Source organism: Lynx canadensis, chromosome A2 (genome assembly GCF_007474595.2).
Source record: "Lynx canadensis isolate LIC74 chromosome A2, mLynCan4.pri.v2, whole genome shotgun sequence".
Lineage (NCBI taxonomy): Eukaryota > Metazoa > Chordata > Mammalia > Carnivora > Felidae > Lynx > Lynx canadensis.
This window is the reverse complement of record NC_044304.2, coordinates 38168379-38186554: the sequence shown is the minus strand read 5'-3', so window position 1 is coordinate 38186554 and position 18176 is coordinate 38168379. Positions and strand designations below refer to the sequence as shown.

The window sequence follows — 18176 nt, the reverse complement described above, 5'->3', positions numbered from 1 at the left end:
TGCCTTTCTAAACCTCAGTTTCCTCCTCTGTAAAATGGGGATTGTGTTTGTGTTCAAGTCAGAACAACTAAATGAGACCCCTTCGCTAAGTAACCCTTTCTAAAGCTCCCACACTCCAGATGCTGCTTTTTGGAGGGGTGGCAGGAGTTTTCTGTCGAGGCCTTTCCAAAATGACCTGACACTCACATTGGTGAATAAGTGACATTACCTGAGTCTTCTAAGTTTTAACCACAAGTTTTAACATTATATATTGTGCTCCAGCAGTGAAAGGTTTCAGTTCTCACTAAAATCCCAGAAACGGTACAGGTTGACAGGATCACATGGAAGGGGATCCTGAAGAGTCCGGAATTAATCACAGTAACCTGGGCATATACAGCTTATCCGCGTTTATCACCGATGCTACGTTTCCTTGCCTAGTAGTAGTGTGTGAGTCACCATGTCATGTTTGGAGAGAGGGCCGGAACGGCTCCAGGTGGCCTCTGAGTTAGCTTGCTAAGTTACTTGCCTCTCCATAGTGTCTCCACCCCCCTGCCATCCAAACCTTCAGTCCTTTAAAACCCAACTCCCCAAGGGGGCATCCCAGACCTTTCCTGCTCCCACTGATCTCCCCCGTCTCTGTGGTCCCAGGGTGCTTAAAGCCACTGCTGTGCAATTTAGTGCTTGTGTAAGACCTCATTGCATCACTCTCTAATTATTTTGTGTAAGGCTGTCTCCACAGGCTGGGTCATAAGCGTCTGTAATGTTTGTTGTTTGCTTGTTTGTTTGTTTGTTGTTTTGATGCTCCTGGAGCCTTGGCTCATAAACACTGACCTGCAAAGGAGTTAACCCAACTTGTAAAAGCATGCATGAGTTTTATGGATGCCTCGTGAGGAACTTGTTTTTGAAAAAAAATGAATTGCCTATTCAAAGTGCACTCCATTTTGTTCACAGACCTCAAATCTCAAATTAATTTTCATACCTTGGAAAAAAAAAATCACGTGTATTTTGAAATGACCATTTCCACTTTTCTCACTGTGCATTGGTTGGAGAGAACTTCCTATATTTTTATTTCCTGTCTTTGGGGCCCCCGGCAGCCCCTCCCGGAAGAGCGTCTTGTCTCTTTAAGAGTCAGAACTCTACTGATTCATGGTACCTTCTGGCAGATTTAAGGCCCCTCTCCCCAAAAAAGAACGCCCTTGCTCCTTCATTGAATATTCATGAGAGGGTGGGGTCACATTTTTGTGACCTGAAAAATGCCATTAATAAATTTGTTGCCTGACACAAAAACTTCATGGAGAGCGACCTGCCATGCACCCGTTTAACATCTGATCATAAGCTGACAGTCAAATGAAGCTTTTGTCTCTTTCGCAGCCAGATTAATGGGGGAATTGTCTGCTCCCCCGCTGACCTTATTGAAATTCAGGCATTTGCTTGATTGGAAATATTATCAATATGCTTCCTGGTTTGTTCTAGCCTGCATTAAACGCCTGAGACAGAAAAATAATTTCAAGTGAAACTCCTGGAACTGCTGGGTTAGGATCTGTGGTCTTTTTTTTTTTTTTTTTTTTTTTTAATTGAGGGAAAACAGGTAATCATTGATGTCACTACTCCTTTTCCTCGAGTATTTTGAGAAAAATAATCAAGCTGTGACGAGTTTTGTTGTTCGTGCTTTAAGCATAGGCCAAGAAGTTTTTCTCTAAATTTAAAGATGGTGAATAGCTGCCGAAAATGATTGAATTAAACCTGGCACTTAGATCCTGCCCGCGGAGCCAACAAAGTTTCGCATATTGGTGACTTTTTTTTTTTTTTGAACACTATACTCAGCTTTAAATAGCATTAAAGAGCAGTGACTATTTCTGATAGAGGTCATCTCCAAGTGCTTATTGAGAGTAGCTTTTGTTGTTGCTGTTGTTGTATAAATAAGAAAGGAATTTAAAGAATTATTTCTTAGCGAACTTGGGGCAGATGCCTTCTTGAGCAGCTGTCGTTCTACAAGGGGAAGTAGCTGGGTTCAGCGACGAGGCACGTTTGGTTGTTATTTATTTCAAGCCCCGTGTCGGGTTAGTTTTCCTGTGCGCGCACAAGCACACTTTGGCGAGCCCGACTCTCGGAAAGAAAGGAGGTGGGGAGCGGTGTGGGGGGTGGGGTGGGGAGGCCGAGGCTTGCCTCCACCATCCCCGTGAAGCGAAAGTTCTCTGCAAAGGCCGGTTTTCGAGGAAAGCGCTTCTCTGCTCTTCCTTGGAGCCCCGCATCCCCTTCCGATTCTAAACAGTTGCTCGGAGCAGTCGGGTGTGCGCCGGGCGCGCCGGTTCTCCCCTCCTCTGCCTCTCGGGTTTCTCCGAAAGGTTAGGACAACTCTTTGTCAGTTTCCAAGACGAAACAAACGCGCAACCCAACCCCAAAGCCCCAAACCCGCAGCCCCGGCCGGCGGGAGAGATGCGCGCCGTGCCCGGCTCCCCAGACGTCAGCCAGAGGCAGGTCAAAGGGTTAACAGCAATTAAGAGGAGTTGCTCTAGAGACAAAAGCAGGATTTCGCCAGAGCGTGATTTCACCTGCCGCGCGGAGGGGGCCGGGGCGCGCGGGCGCGGGGAGCGGGCCGCGGAGCCCATTGTGTGGGCGCGGCGCGGCGCGGCGCGGGGTGTTTAGAGGCGGGTTGTGATTGGTGGAGCAGGGCGGGGCGGGTGGGCGCGGCGCGGCGCGTCTTGTCAGCCCGCGAGCCGGAGCGCCCCTGCGCGCGTGCAGTCCGCCTGCACGCCGAGGCCGCCGGACCCCACGCCCGGCCCGCGCGGGCGCCCCGAGCCGGCTCCGCGCGCCTGGCGGCTACATGGAGAGTGTCAGGTTGGTCCCTATGATTGATCTTTGCCGTTCTGCTCTCCTTCCCCGGGCTCCGCGGTGCCAGCTTCCTGGGGCCTCACCGGGGAAGGCTGGAGCGCCAGAGGGTTTCCAAGTTGAGTCTTTTTAAAAAATAATAACAACAATCGCTGTTTACCAACTTGGGTGGGAGTTGCGCTCTGGAAGTGGAGGAGAGGGAGGGAGGGAAGAGGTGAGATGAAGGGAGCTGCAGGCCTGTGAGTCCTGGAGACAGAGGTTTTCCCCCCTTTCTCTCTCGCTCTTTTTTTTTTTTTTTTTAAATGTTCATGGGTGGGGTGTAGTTGAGAGTTGGAGGAAGTCCTGCCTGTGTGTTGCTCTCGCGCTCTCGCTCTCTTTTTCGTTCGCGATTCATTTTCTGCTGGTCTGGCCTTCACGCAGCCACTTTGGTAAAGCCCTCGCCATCACTCCATTCGGGGACGTATCTGGGGTGTGATTTATGTCACTTTCAGAGCGTGTGAAATATACAAGGAGCCTTCCATCTCAGTGTAACCCGTGTGGATGTTTCTTTGCTTCTGATAGTTTGTTTCTATATCTGTCTAGGCTATTTTCAGCTTAGCTGTTTAAATTCAAGGAGTTCACACACAGCGGAGGGGGGGAGGGGGTGAAATAAAGCCCCACACCAAAACAGGCGGGCAAACCAAGGGACACTCCGGCAGGTTGGGGAGTCTCCAGCGTCTGTTGATCTACTTAGCCGGTTAATTAAGTAGGGAGCAGGGTTTGGGTGAGGGCGTGCAGCCGACTGAGGAATTGCCACGGGGTACTCCAGTCTTCCCCTGCTCTGAGTGTAACTAACTCAACTGTCAAAACTGCCTGAAAGAGGGTCAGTGGAAAGGAGACTTCTTTCCCCCCGCCCCCCCACCCAACCCAGAGTCGTGATGGGAAGGAGAGGACCTTTAGGAAGTGGGTGGTAAAGTTTTAGAGCAAAGTACATATAGACTCTTCCTCTTTGGGATTAACTCCTTCAAGGCCTACCAGTTACAAGGAAAATATAATAATTTTATATTCTTGTCCACACAGACCAAATGTTCTAATCAAGCCAATTTAAAAATGCAAATCATCTAATTTCCATAGATTCCAACATTCTGAAAGTGACACATTTGGGGGAAAAATTAAGCCTGATAACAGGAAATGTGAATCATACTATCAATGACTAATCTTGCTTAAGAAAAAAAAAAATAACTTACATTTATTTTATCATTAGGAACGCAGTGTTAAAGAAGCTAATTTTTTTTTTTTTAGTTTAATTGAAGTTTTTTTATTTTAGAAGTGGCCCGGTATTGCTTTTTTTGTTCGTTTGTTTGTAATAGATTTTCTAAGGGGAATGTATATGTGCAATGAGAGGTGGTTATGTGGTAAAGTGTTCAAGCTAGCATGTCATTGTCACAGACCTCAAACATGATCACATTGAGATTCTAGTTTAGGATTTGATGTGTTGGTGTTATTGTTGTTGAAAAGAATACAAAGCTTTCTTGAGTGTTAAGACTCATCACTAAGTAAACCAAATGAAGACAGAAGCACATTCTGAATCCCCTTCGCATCAATTGAAAAAAAAATGTCTACTTGTATTTTATGTGATTCTTTGTAGCTGCCTGACACATTTCAGTGAAAAGTGTGTAAAAATGAAACCAAAATACAGACTGCCTACCCAGAGACAGTGGCTGACTTACTCTAGGATGTGATAGAGTTGAACTGAAAACGGATTGGGCTGACACTTGATAATCAAAGTTGATTTATTGTTCATTAGTACTGCATTAGCCCTTTCAGGCAAGACAGTTATTTGTGTAGTGGCCTGTCAAGAGCGAGACTGCAAAGCACCTGTCATTTCTAAGGCATGAGATAAGCAACTAAATATTAAGATGATGCAAATAAAAATACATTGGTGCAGATAAAGGGCCATATGATCATAGTTTTTTTTCTTTTAAAAAACGGGTCAGTATCAATCCAAAAGACGAGATCTCCTAGAGGTGTATTTTTTTTTTTTTAACCACAAGGACGACTTACAGAATGAAAGCAAGGGGATTTGTATTCTCTTGTTTACTCTAAGAACTTTCTGTCCTACTCGTATGTGCAGCTCATCTGATAAAAGCTGGTCAGTTAAAGAAGTAAGCCTAACATGTCACTTATTTAATTTGAGTAATTCAAGAAATGTAGGCTTGCCTTTTGTGTTGTTTTTAAATAAACACATTTCATTCAATGAAACTTTTCTAATCATGGGCTGATTATATGAACGTGTGATGACATCATAGGTAAGCTATGATAATGTCAGATAATAATGTCAAGTGCATTTTCTGCAACATGTTTCATTCCCGATTTTTTTTTCCTTCCCTCCCTGGAAGGGAATGATCTCATGACATATAATAGAAAACAACCTAAGTGTCAAAAGAAAACAAAATTAGTGAACTTTTGTCTGCAGCCATAGAAACGCGGATTAACTCATATTTTTCCAGAGGATGGAATGGAAACATTCTGCATGAGGGTATATAGTGTATTGTCTTCTCAGAATTTTCATTTGACAGGGATTTTAGAGTCTGTGATCTTAATTAAATCTCAACTAGCTGAAATAATGCATCTAAAGGCATGCAGTGTTGCGTAACCTCGCTCAGTTGGTAAACCATAAATCATCAGAAAGCTTATGATAGGAATGGTTGGTTTGAATTTTTTTTGTTGTTGTTTGCAGTTAAATGTACCTTAAAAACAAAACGCTCACCATTGCTGCCTTGTATTTACACGCTGTCAGGAGCTGTCACTTGAAAGATAAACTCTTTCATGACACTGACCAGTTCTGCAACTTTTCAGCCAGCCTCCACACAATTACAAGATACAATGAAATTAAAATCCAGATTAATTAAAAGCAATGAAATTCCAGATTTATCTTGGTTAATTGTGGCAGGAGTGTGTTTGAGTTACTATGTTTCTGAGATAATCAGGAGACAATATTGTGACCAGCTTCTCAGCTTGAACTAAAATTTGAGTAAAATTGGAATTGGCGAAAAAGGAGGTTGGAGGGATTTATTTTATTATGTGGTTTAGCTGTAGATGAACATCAGTAAAGAGAAACTTAACACTAGGCTCTGAGTAACTGGCCAAATATCATAGCCAGTTAGAATCCACTTCTGGTAGTTCTTTGATTTATAAGCAAGGGATAAGGCAGCACAGTTGACCAGAGAAGGTTGGAATAAATAAATACGTAAATTGCATCTGTGTGTGTTACATGTTAACGTATGAATTCGGTGGCAAGGAATAATCATTAAGTAGCTCTTAAATAGTCCAGGTTTTACAGATTCTGCTAGAGCTTGTACATACTGCATTATTTACCTTTAGAGCCTTTTAATCAGCTGTTTTGAACTCCTGCAATTTTTGGTTCGTCTGTATTTCTAGTAGAAGAAGCTGTCTGCATATGAGAATTAGAGAAAGCTATCTTGTGATATATTGAATTTATACACCTTTGTACATAATGTTTCATATAAAGCTGGAATTATGTTGCTGATGAGCTGTAAATCTTTGGGGGCAAAGAAGGAGTGCAGCTTCATGTGTACCTCCCAGGCTAGATTTGGAGGTGGTCATAGCTCCCTAAGCTAAATGTGTTTTTGTTTGGTGAAAGGTTTCTTTTCTTGCAAGCAGCGTGATATTTCTGGACATTCGTTTTAGTCATTCCGTAGTGTGCAAATACTTTTTTTTCCCCCCCTCATACATGGCATTCTACATTTAGCTTTATTTTCTTTCATTTAAAAAAAAAATCAGGTACCTCTTAGTTTAAGATCCTCTGCGCATGGTGGGGACTTGAATTGTCTGGAGAGAGCTAAACTGGGCCTCCACTTTAGGATTGTAGGAATAATCTTCTCTGAGTCCCTCTTCCAACCTGGCAGTTTGTTTGAAGAGAAATTAATTTGGAATGAGAAAAATGAATATTGAACACATGTACTGTACCTCCCTTTCAAATCTGGTTAAAAGCACCTCATCAGTGACTGTGCGGGCTAAATGTTGGGGTGCACTTTTTAAGGATACCTTGGTATCATGTTTTAATTTTTACGCTTTATCTTGCCCTTAAATCTAAAACATCATTGTTCAAATAACTGAGAACAAGGTAAATCAACAACATCAAAAAGGTCGGCTGCTGTGATTTCTCAAGGGCTTGTTATTTTGTACTTCCCAATTCTATTTGATGTCTTGACAAAACAAGATGACACAGGGGAGAATACATTAAATTTTGATTTTTTTCATCTAACCTGTTACAGCTGTGGCAGCTTAATTCCTTTTACTTTTTCCCGAAGATGGTTTTTTGCACAATTACTCTAATTGTCATACCACTTCATGAGGTGGGTCCTCACGGGTTTCCCATTTGCCTTGATTTTACTAGGCATTTTTGAACATATTTTGACCTTTAACACGTGGGGAGCTTTTGGTTGGGCTTTGTCTTCATTAGAAATAAATCAGTGAATGGTGAGATTGTCAAAGAAGCAACTGATGTTTTCTCATTAGAATCTAATTTGCACCCCTTAGCTTAACTGTGATGTATAAGGTGCAGGTGTCAGAAGCAGGCGTGAGAAAGTGCACAACTGGAGAAACTTAAGTTGTAACTCTGAAAAAGGGTGATTGCACAGCCAGTAAGGCCTTAAAACTTTGGAATGATGTAATTTTGGCCTACCTGCCTGTTTAAATCCCGTGATAGTCCTCCCCCCTCCATCTCATAATGCAGGGGGTGGGGCATACGGATTTGCAAATTTAATTCTTGGTCTTAGAAAATTGTTTTATGGACAAAAGATAAACATTTTACTTTTCCTTGCACAGTATCCGTCAGTCCATAACTGTACGAACTGTATTCTTTTATTCTAATCATGTATGTATCTCAAATAGCACTGGTACAGTTACTGTCTGTTCTCACTATTTTTGAATAATGCTTCAATGTAAGAGAAGTTATTAAGCCCAGGCCCCTACCATTTCTCTTCAGGAGCTAAAGAACTGTGGATGGACTCTTTCCTGGGGTTCCTGCTTGGGATGGTGCGCCGCCCCCCCTCCTGTCTGCAGCCCTTAAAGATGATTTTTGTTGTTGTTAATATAAATGTCATAGCAGGTTTGATTCCCGTACACTACTACATCGCTCCTACAGGAGAAAGGTTGAGGAAGGAAAGAAGAGGCATTTTCTCTTGATTTTAAATAATAGTAATAATAGTTGCTAAGTTGACAAGATCAGTGCTTATTGGATGATTATTTTCATATGTAGCTTCCATTGTTTCCTGTATTTAACAGTCGGTAATGGGAGAAGTGATTTAATTTATGTAAACTTTACATTTTTATGCAAATGAATCTGATATTTATTAGAGCCAAAACAATTACGCTGGCACTTAGTGGAGTAACCTTGTATCCATGGGAAATGTTACAGGAGAGTAGTTGAGTTTCCACTAATGCCTCTGCTGTAAACAAATATGAATTTCTGCCATTTTTTAAGATTTAAAGACAAAAGAGACCTGAGAAGCTTTGCCAGAGATTGCTTATTAGGGATGATAACCTGAAATAACTCCTGATTGGCAGACAAGTCTTGGCCATACAATTCTTCCTGAAAGAAAGATAGCCTCTCTTGATAGAATGTAATAAACAAAATGATAAAAAATGAAATGCTAATTGCATTTTAAAGAGGTCTTTTTTTTTTCTAAAATTTTAATAGGTGGTTGTATTGTTACTGAGAGAACAGTTATGCTAATGACTGACTACTTAGATGATTTTGCATTAATATAATAACCATTACCTGCCTTAATGCTTTGTACAGTATTGTGGCAAAATAGCTAAGTCTAAAAGAGTTCTACAAAAAAGCAGAATTCCATAATGAAACAGAATTATACTTTCCACATGAATAGCAGGCCTTTTTTTTTATTTTTTGAAGACTGAAATATTATGTCAGAAATGTATTTTCTTTCCTCCATGATACAGCTACCTTGCATGGTATCTGTGTGTATGTTTTTTTTTTTTTCCTCTTCCTTTCTTCTTTCTAAATACCATGGGGAATAGATAGAAGCTTCCTAACTTTTCTGTTTGCCAATAATCAGTTGTATCCTTTGGCTTATTAATTATGAAAAGTGATCTTTCTCAGAGGGGTAACGGTGCAGTATTTATTTTCTTTTACACAGGCTGGCATCTATGTGGTCATATGAAATTTGGCATAGTTTTGGGGTTTTTGGTTTTATTTTTTTAATGGAGCTACTTTCTTTGTTTGGTTTGGTGTTGGTGTTCTGGTGCCTTCTAATTTAATTTGTTTTGCTGTTGTTAATTAATGAACCAGGTAGCACTGCCTAACCTGGTCAGTTCTCATCCGTACACAGCCTGAAGTCTGGAAGGGACTCAAGTTTCCTGGGACATACATGTGGTGAATAGCAGAGATTAAAATTAGTTTCTAAATTATTAATCCAGATTAATGGAAATAAAACAGTACTTAAATTTTTTTTGTCTTCTCATTTTCATTATTGGTACACATAGCAATTATGAGAAGATGCTGATTACCAAATTGATGTGTATTTACCCCGGACGGTATTTACTTGTCGTTAACGTGAGGGTAAAGAGAAAGAAAAAAATGATAGCATGTTATTTCCAGTATTTATATCGTGTCATCTCTCCTCCCACCCAATTCCTCCAATTGTCTCCTAGATTAGAAACGAGTATTGTTTCTATGGGCGTTTTTATTTGTTTGTTTGCTTTTTAGATATTTTCCCCCTCCCCATCACCTGCCTTTCCCCACTGGGAGTAAAAGAAACTAACAAGGCATATTATTTTCATAGTCCTCTGGCCCGTTCAGATGATGGAAAGTCAATGTGAAGTAAAAGAAAACTGTATCAGGCAGAACTGACACAGCCGTGTCCGGGCTTTCACCAGCACTTGCTGATGCTAGGACGTCTTCCCAGTGACTGGTATTAAGGTAGTAGCAGGTCCATACTAGCAGCGTTCCGAGGGCCAGGCACAGCTGAATTTCTGCCATTCCCGCAGGTTCATGTGCACCTGGGATCGGCCACACCCAAATGGTATCAGTCAACAGTGTATCTGTCGTGCTGTGTGTGTGTGTGTGTGTGTGTGTGTGTGTGTGTGATTGTGTGTGTTTTTAATTCACGATTTCCTCTTGAAACTCAACGAAAGAGTGTTAACTGTGTGTGTGTGTTTTTTTTTAAATTCAGTTTTGTATGCTAGCATTCTTTAAATGTCTGCCAGAAGTTTAATTTGAATTTCTGATCCCTGAAGGCAGCTAGACAGAATCATTCTAGTTCTTCATAAATTGCCTTCTATGATTCATTGTTAACTCATAAAACATACTCATTTCTATATTCTCAAACAGTTAAGGTAGTTACAGCATCAGGGATATAATTTTTTTTTGCACTATTTTTAAATTGTCATTTGAGAAAGAAATCAAGAATTAGTTTAAACTCCCAGTTAAGGCATGAGCCCCGTAGCACAAAAAAACATCAGAATTTATTGTTTTTATCTCAAGGAGAGTATGGTAAATGGCATAGAATCTGGGGGAAAAAAAAGTTTGGTTTTGACTGAATACTCTCATAGAGGGGCCCATAAATAGTAGAACACTGTAGTTAAAAACTCACATGACTGTTTTAAATACTATTGATTTAAACCACTGGCTAGATTTTATGAATCAAAGTGTAATTTCTAAGCTTTGGCCATATTTCTCAATGCTAAAGCACTCTCTCTTGTGTGCCTTTAGCTGCTTTCCAGACATTCAACACAGGATTAAATGATAGTAGTTACAGTGATCAATAGGTTAAGACCGGTACAATCACTCTTGCCGCTAATGACCTCAGTAGTAATGGGCAATAAAGTGTGGGCTATAATAGCCTCTTGCTGGTACTGCACGCCCTTTGATTCCTAGTATTAGTAGGGACTAGCTACATGAAAAAGTTGGACGTTGGGAGTTAAGAGATGGGATAGATTGGCTATATTTCTTAACTATTTAAAACCTTAAGCTATGCTCAGATTTCACCCCCCCCCACTCTTTTCTACGTCATAGTGATTTCTGGTCCATTTGCATATGTTTGTTAAAGCCTTCCATAACCTATTTTCGAGACACGTCGGAGCAGAAACTGGGGAAATCTCAGTTTTATCACATTTATAATAAATTAAGCTCAAACCCACCTTTGAAAGGCTCACAAGCAAACTGGTGTGAAAATGTGGTTTCAGATAGTAAAAGCCAAGTTAAGGCTATCAGGATATAATAGCCCACTTCTGGTTATTCAGAGACCCGATCACCAGGCAGGAGGATTACTCAGGCTTCTTGCCTCTTTCTCTCCTTTGGCTGTGCCTGCTGCTTTAGCATTTTATTACTCATCAGCACCTCCATCAAAATGTCCAAAGGGAAAAAGAAGAGGAGACTCAAGTTCATTTTACTGTTCAGTAACATGACTGCAAACATTGAATAAATAACCCTGGGAAAAGCACATTTAACTATTGGCTGTATGTAAGGGTTTATGTCAGTCCTGTGTCTGTATATGTCAGTCCTTTTATTCTTTTTTTAACTTTTAAAATCAATTTATTGAACTATAATTTACATACAGTAAAATGCACTCAGTACAGTTGGAAGAATTTGGCAGTTGAGTACATTTGTGTGCCTACCACCCCAGTCAAGATAGAGGGCATTTCCATCAACCCCAAAACTTCTCTTGTGCCCCTTTCAAACATAGGCTTTCCATAGTTCTTTTAAAAATTGTGACCAAGAGATAGATTATTCCTATGATGACTCCTGTTATAACACTGTTAATTTCATGTCCATCACCAGTTTCGATCTTACACCACCCTATTCCTGTCTGTTTTCCTGTTCATCACCATCAGAAATTTGGCCCAAGAATATTTATATTGTACGTCATCCAAGAAACGCAGAGGAAAAAAGAACCTTAAACATGGTTCTTTTGTTTGCTTAATCAAACCTGCCTGTGTGATGATGCAACTCTCAAGGAAAAGGTAAACTTCTATTGTGATATGTTGGCTTTAGCAGCTCACAAGATAGTGATTGGCACTCAATACATTTTGAAAAATTCAAAAAGTTTCTTGTGTGTGAAGACAAAGTAGACTAATTGGAATTAATTTGTAGATGGTTAGATGTTTTAATAATGCCTTCTTGTGTTTGCCCTAGATTGAAGGCAAGTTCACTGTTCTAATCATTGGTGATATTTCGTGCTGCAGAGTAGCTTTTTAAAAGGATAATTTATCCATTCATATACATCTGTCCCTTTTGCATATAAAAATATTCAGACATACCCATCTGTTTTAAATTAAGTGTATCTACATCTACACTTAAAAGGCCACTGCAATAGGAAGAATTTGTTGATGACCTTCCAGAGTTCGGTGAATGAAATTTTCAAAGGTTCTAGCTCATGTTTTCCAAACAAGGCAAACTTGGACATAAACATCCCCTCGCACAAAACATGCCCACAACAACAGTGGAGGATGCTCACTGTACGTGAATCTGACCTTCAGGAACCATTTTTAGTTCATCAAAATTAGTGATGCTGAGAAAATCGGGACATCAGTGCATAATGACTGTGAAATTAGGAATGAGAGCTCGCTATGCAAATGACAGGACAAATCATGTGAAAAGTCAAGATAAACTGCGTATTAAGACATTATGTTACATAAAATTAATACTGCATTTCTCCCTTTTGCTTACGGCTCCCCTGAAAGATTTTTTTAATTCTTTATCTTCTGATCAGCTATTGTCTGCCAGATTTTTTTTTTTTAAGTGGCACACAGGCAAAGTGCAAAACATGTTATTACCTTTTATTGTAATACATGAGATGACAGGAGATCCTTTTTAACAAAGTATATCCTTTACTGCTTCTAGCTTCTTGCTGTCACATGTTTGATTAGAACCAAAGAAAAGTAAGATGCTTAAATATTACTGTTAGAAGACATACAGGTTTGTCTTTCTTTCATTGTTTTTTTTTTTTCCTTTCCTTTTTATTTGGGGGGGGCGATTTTCATGAATAGTCTTCTTTGTATTACGGGGACTGACAAAATGGTTCTCATGTAGTCTGCAAATTAAACACAAGTACAGTGATTATTTTGAATAGCTAAATTACATTCTAGAAAGCTTGCAGAATTCATAGCATTGTCATTAGGTATCCGCTTGAATACAATTTGTGTAACCTTGGCCAAGACAGCCTGTCATTTTAATGTCAGTGTTTTCTGAACAAGACATCATCCTTTCAGATACAGTGTGCAGGTTCCTTGCAAAGATGCCCGTGCAGAAACGTGTTAACAGTTGCAAATATGAAATGCTATCAAGTTCATCACTGTAGCTGTTTGTCACAGAAATGTCAGTGGAAAGCAGCTTTTAATGGTATCACACGGAATATGAAGAATGGAGACTCTGTATGCCGGGTGAATAAGGAAGGGTAAAAGGCATCATAGGAAAGGTCTGTGTTGAAGTTTTGCCAAGGTGTGTCCAGGGTTCAGTTACCCACAAGACGAAGCGCTCATTGACTGTCCTTAACATCAGCGTCCACACAGTCAGTGGATCATATCAGCTCCCACCGAGAAGGCACCGATTCCCATTTGCCTTCTTCCCTGAAACAAAATTCGAGTCTGTATGAAACTTCCCGCAGCTGAATTGTCACCAGAGACTCTTACTAAACTGATATCGTTCTCACGGAACCCCAGGTAGCATCTGTTAAGCCTTGACTCCTTGTCCGCTTGCAAGACTGGTCTGCACGCCCGTCAGTGCTGCGAGGTCTTCTTGTGCTTTTCTTCATTTCACGTAAAGTCCGTAATCGATGAAATAGGATCGGTTGCCCCGTCCCCTCTAGAGAAACACCCTGCACGTGGGAAACCGGTCGGGTTCTTGAAGCAGGCTCGTGACAGTCTGCCGTTGACCCCGGAAGGCTGAGTGCTGCGTGCGCGCCATTTCCTGGCTTCCTATTTATCCTTCATTAACGTTCTAGGTTCCCGTGTCAGTGGCTATGATGACACCTCAAGTTATCACTCCCCAGCAAATGCAGCAGATCCTGCAGCAACAGGTGCTGAGCCCTCAGCAGCTCCAGGTCCTCCTCCAGCAGCAGCAGGCCCTCATGCTCCAACAGGTAACCGCCCATCCTCCTCCTCGCAGGGCCGGTGACTCCATCCGCCCCTCCCTGCCCCTGATCAGTTCCTCTTCCCAGTGAAGGAAAAGCAGAGCAGGGTGGCTGGGGCAGGACTCAGGGAGCAGGTCGGACCCCTGAATAATCGATTTTAGTTTGCATCCCGGAAAGGGAGGGACCCCGCCTGAAGTGACGGGGTGGGGGTTGGGGGGTCGGGTCCCGGAGAGTCCCCGCCGGGCTGAGATCAGGGCTGTAATTGGACTCGATAAGACTTAGATGGCTTGAGGCTCTTGTGTGTGGTAAGCCCAGGGGCTTGTAAATGGAGGGAGCCGAAGCGAAATGGGGAGCACGTTTAACCATGACAGCTCTCGAAGTCCCCGTGTCAACTCAGAAGCTCACACAAGTTTTACTCTCAGGCATACGGAAGCGTCGCAGAGTTGGTTCCTTTGAAGGGGCAGGGTTCTCTTGACTTAGGTGATGTGTGCTGAGGCAGACATGCGCTTCCGGCTGCCATTGTGCCCCGGGGCCCTAATACTCAGCCTTCACGGACACCTGAACCCAAGAGATGAGATTCAGAAGTAGAGAGACCCAAGTTGATGAGCTGAGGTGGTGGGGACAGGAGGCAGAGGAAGCTGCTCACGCTGTTGGCACAGACACCGTGACCAGCCCACCACCCCGGCCGGCCCCATTCATCCAGAGAGCATGCGCACGTTGCACAGTAGCGATCCGCCAGGCTCTCTCCCCGCAAGGGCACTCTGGCTTTGTTGTACAACCAAAGGTCATCCCTTGCTTTATTTTAATTAGTTTGTGTAGAAAAAGGTATGTTTTCACCAGTTCATTTTGGAGATTACTTTTCAAACAATGATGCCAGGAATAGTCAGCGTGCGCTGAAATTTACTGTCGCGTTTCAAGCTAAAGGTCAGGCCGTTACAGATAAAAGGATGCTATTTTTCAAATCACAGTTGTGGATGGCACCGAAAGGGACAGTGGGCTGGCGCTACCCTCTGTTACTTACCGCCCTCTCTTTCCTTTGTAGCAGCAGCTTCAAGAGTTTTATAAAAAACAACAGGAACAGTTGCAGCTTCAACTTTTACAACAACAACATGCTGGAAAACAGCCTAAAGAGGTACCGACAATACATATTTTACTTTCAAACCACAGATCCCGGAGGACGATCTAGTGGCTATTAAACTGTCATTCATCTTTTAAATGATTGCACAACTGAGCTATCGGTTCTCAGCTTTCAGGCCAAGAGTTAGTGTCCTGTTCTTTCTGAGATTTCTCTGGGTTCCGCTTGCTTGCTGCCCCAGGCTTGATGCTGGCACTGTGGCGGGTGCCCCACTGGGGAGCGCCGGGAACCAGGATGGCGGGCAGAACCTTCGAGGCTCCTTTGGCAGACTGGTGCAGCCGCGGGCCGAGTTGGACCTGTGGGGCAAGTGCAGTGCGTTCAGCACAGTTTTACCTGGGCACACACCTGACATTTTCCCCAGCTCAGGGAGCTTGGGTGTGTGGGAATGGCCCTTTCCTTTGCAAGAGTAAGCTCTTGTGAGGTTGGACAAACAGTAAAGTTAGAGCAAGAATCAGCATTCCTGTCTTTGTCCGTTTAACTTCTTCTCACAAGTGACATGCATATGGCAATCGCTCCGGGCAGGTAGGAGACGGTGTGAGTTACAGGGAAGGGTCCTCTGAGCTCGGATGACTGGCGCATCACGAAAGCGCATCACCGTGGCTCCTCCGTGCACAGCAGTGTGTGAGAGCACGCAGTCCTTGCATGGGCCGTACCACCCCGCGAGGTGACAGTGTTAGCTCCGTAAGCGGTAAGGCCTTCCCAGGGAGGGTTTCCGTGTCTAGCCTTCCCAGGGAGGGTTTCCGTGTCTAACCTTCCCAGTTCCATGTCGGTGAAGGCCAGGCGAGAAGCCTCAGTGTGCATGTGTGCCTTATCGTGACATCTTCCTACGGATTCCAGAGTTATCCGATGTAACTTGGCCTCCTCACGTTCTTACAACGGACTGGAACTCTTTTCACCTGTTCACCTTGGGATGACACAGTTGGGAGTTTGGAAAACAGACAGCTCACTGTCCAATTTAACAGCTTCTTCGCTGGCCCTAAGCAAGCAGCCCCTTCCGTTAGCTTGGCGGGAGCCTTACACGGCGACTCTCCACATCCCTGCCCCTCACGTGAGTGTGAATGCCGGGCAGCACTGATTTTCCACCCTGGGAATGACGCACACATTCTTCCTTGGCCGGCTCCTCCCTCAGCATCAGTTGGGTACTTTATCCATGCCCTGCCAAGTTTTCACCCTGGAGTCCTGTTCAGCAGCCTGGATGTAAGCCCCCGCAGAGTAGGGGCAGTTTGGGGTGAAGGGGAGGAGGTGTTTTCAATGAAAACGCGGACACAGCCTAAGTACAGTGGCACGCTACCGGGCGCTGCTCTAATAAAAAAGGGAACAGATTAAAAAGTGTCTAAAATGTAAATCTAAAGGACTAACAGTAATTAAAATGGAAATGGCACAGGGAGGGAAGGCATGTAATTGTGAGATATCACTGTGCAGAAGGCTCTCAGCTTTGTTTTGCTGGCTGTTTTCTAATTCAGTAGGGCTTACTCATCAGTGGCAGTTCAATGCGCGTTAATGACTCTGGGATTGCAGGCATCACTCTGGACAAAGAAATGATTATTGTGCGGTCAAAAGAAGTTCAAAGACAAGAAGGGAATTTCAGTTTTTTCCTTAGAGATCCACATTCAAGAGCATATAAATTAAGCCAAATGTTAAAAACCACAGTCTGAAAGCTGACTTCAAAGTCACAACTCTCTAATTAATGAACTGCGAGCTTCAGTTTGGACAAGTTGTGGTTTGATGCGCCCATAAATCAACATGACAGGCCTGTTTCACAGTCTCAGACAGTGCTTGTCATTGAGTCACATCAGATGTAAACACAGCAGAAAAAAGAAGGGATATGAAGGAGGTGCAATTGATCAACAGAATTGGTAAAAACCCACTTTTGAAGCACATTATGCATGATCACAGGAAATGGTTACAGCCTCAAGAGGTTTCCCCTTCTGCTGTTGCTTTTTTGAATCCGATTTCTAACAGCCTTCAAAAGGGAGAATAAGAATTATGGAGTTTCTCCCCTGTGGCTCGCAGGCAATAACCCCCTGTTGTTATTTTGTGCTTCTTTCTTTTCAAAGGCATCAAAATTTAGTTTTTTAAAGATCTTTAACTCTATATTTGAAGACAAACAAAAAAGGGCTGCCACTGTCATTCTTATCAGTTACCAGGGATTGTGTTTTTTCTTTCTGTTGCCACTTCTTATTAACCTCTTATTTGGTCTGTTAGACATAGTTTGGAATGCACGTCTGCACGCTGAGAGAACATGAAAGTTCAGATGAGCTCAGAGGGCAGATAAAGAAATGTGAAGGCGAAAGTTACACAGCAGAAGGAAGGATAAAAGTTAACTCGCCCAAATTGCTGCTGTCAGCAAGGGGGGGCGTCTCGGCACACAATTAGGATGGTGGTGTCCAAGTCTGGAAAGGGAGCCCGGGAGAGAAGGGAGAACTCTGGACCAGAACAAGGAGGAGGTGAGACCTTGTAGTAGCCTTTTCAGCATCTGTAGGACAGGAGCTTTGCTGTGGTCCCATTTTTGTCATCCGCTCCCAAGGCGAACATGGTACAAGACATGGGTCGTCTTCACATCCTGAGGGGTAGGCAGACCAGCGGGCGGGTCTCCTTGGATCCCCCTGTGTGTGTTGGTGGTGCCCCTGGAGTTGGCCGACAGCTTTTGTAACCACGATGAAGAGACCCTTATTTTCCCGAGGTAAGGGGGCAGTCTCCTGAAATGCCGATCCAGGTGGTGGTCCTTTTGTGCTACAGTCAAATGGAGTCACATGGTAGCAATTTCAGGATGTGGACTGGTGGTTATGATTTTAACAAGGTTTGAGCTTGGATGTTGACAGATGGAACAAGTATATTAATTTACTGAATCCCCAGTCATTAGTGGCTCATAATTTTGAATCGTCAGCCCCCGCCGCCGCCACCCTTTTCCCCTTTTCGATGACCTCTGCAGTAAGACACTTGATCCCGAGCCAGAACAATGTATCTTTCCTCAACTTTTTTCTAAAGTTGCCTCGAGATGTTTCCTCGAGAAAGTTAGGCTCCCCATGGAGTTAGACCTAAGACCTTCTTAGGAGACGACCTTCTCTAGCCCCATACAGCTTCTTAAGTGACTGCCCGTTCATATTTGACGGAACGGGTATGGAAAATTGAAGGCA

General features: G+C 42.9%; 1 protein-coding gene across 3 annotated transcripts in view; it reads left to right on the top strand.

The window, feature by feature from the left end:
• Positions 1–18176, top strand: part of FOXP1 (forkhead box P1) — a 174701-nt gene that overhangs the window by 63788 nt on the left and 92737 nt on the right. For 2 of the 3 annotated variants that reach the window (XM_030307234.1, XM_030307231.1), the window contains exons 3-4: positions 13776–13913; positions 14947–15036. In XM_030307234.1, coding sequence (XP_030163094.1) covers positions 13776–13913; positions 14947–15036 — 228 coding nt within the window. The remainder of the gene's footprint in view (positions 1–13775; positions 13914–14946; positions 15037–18176) is intronic. The other variant, XM_030307233.1, reaches the window with a different exon arrangement.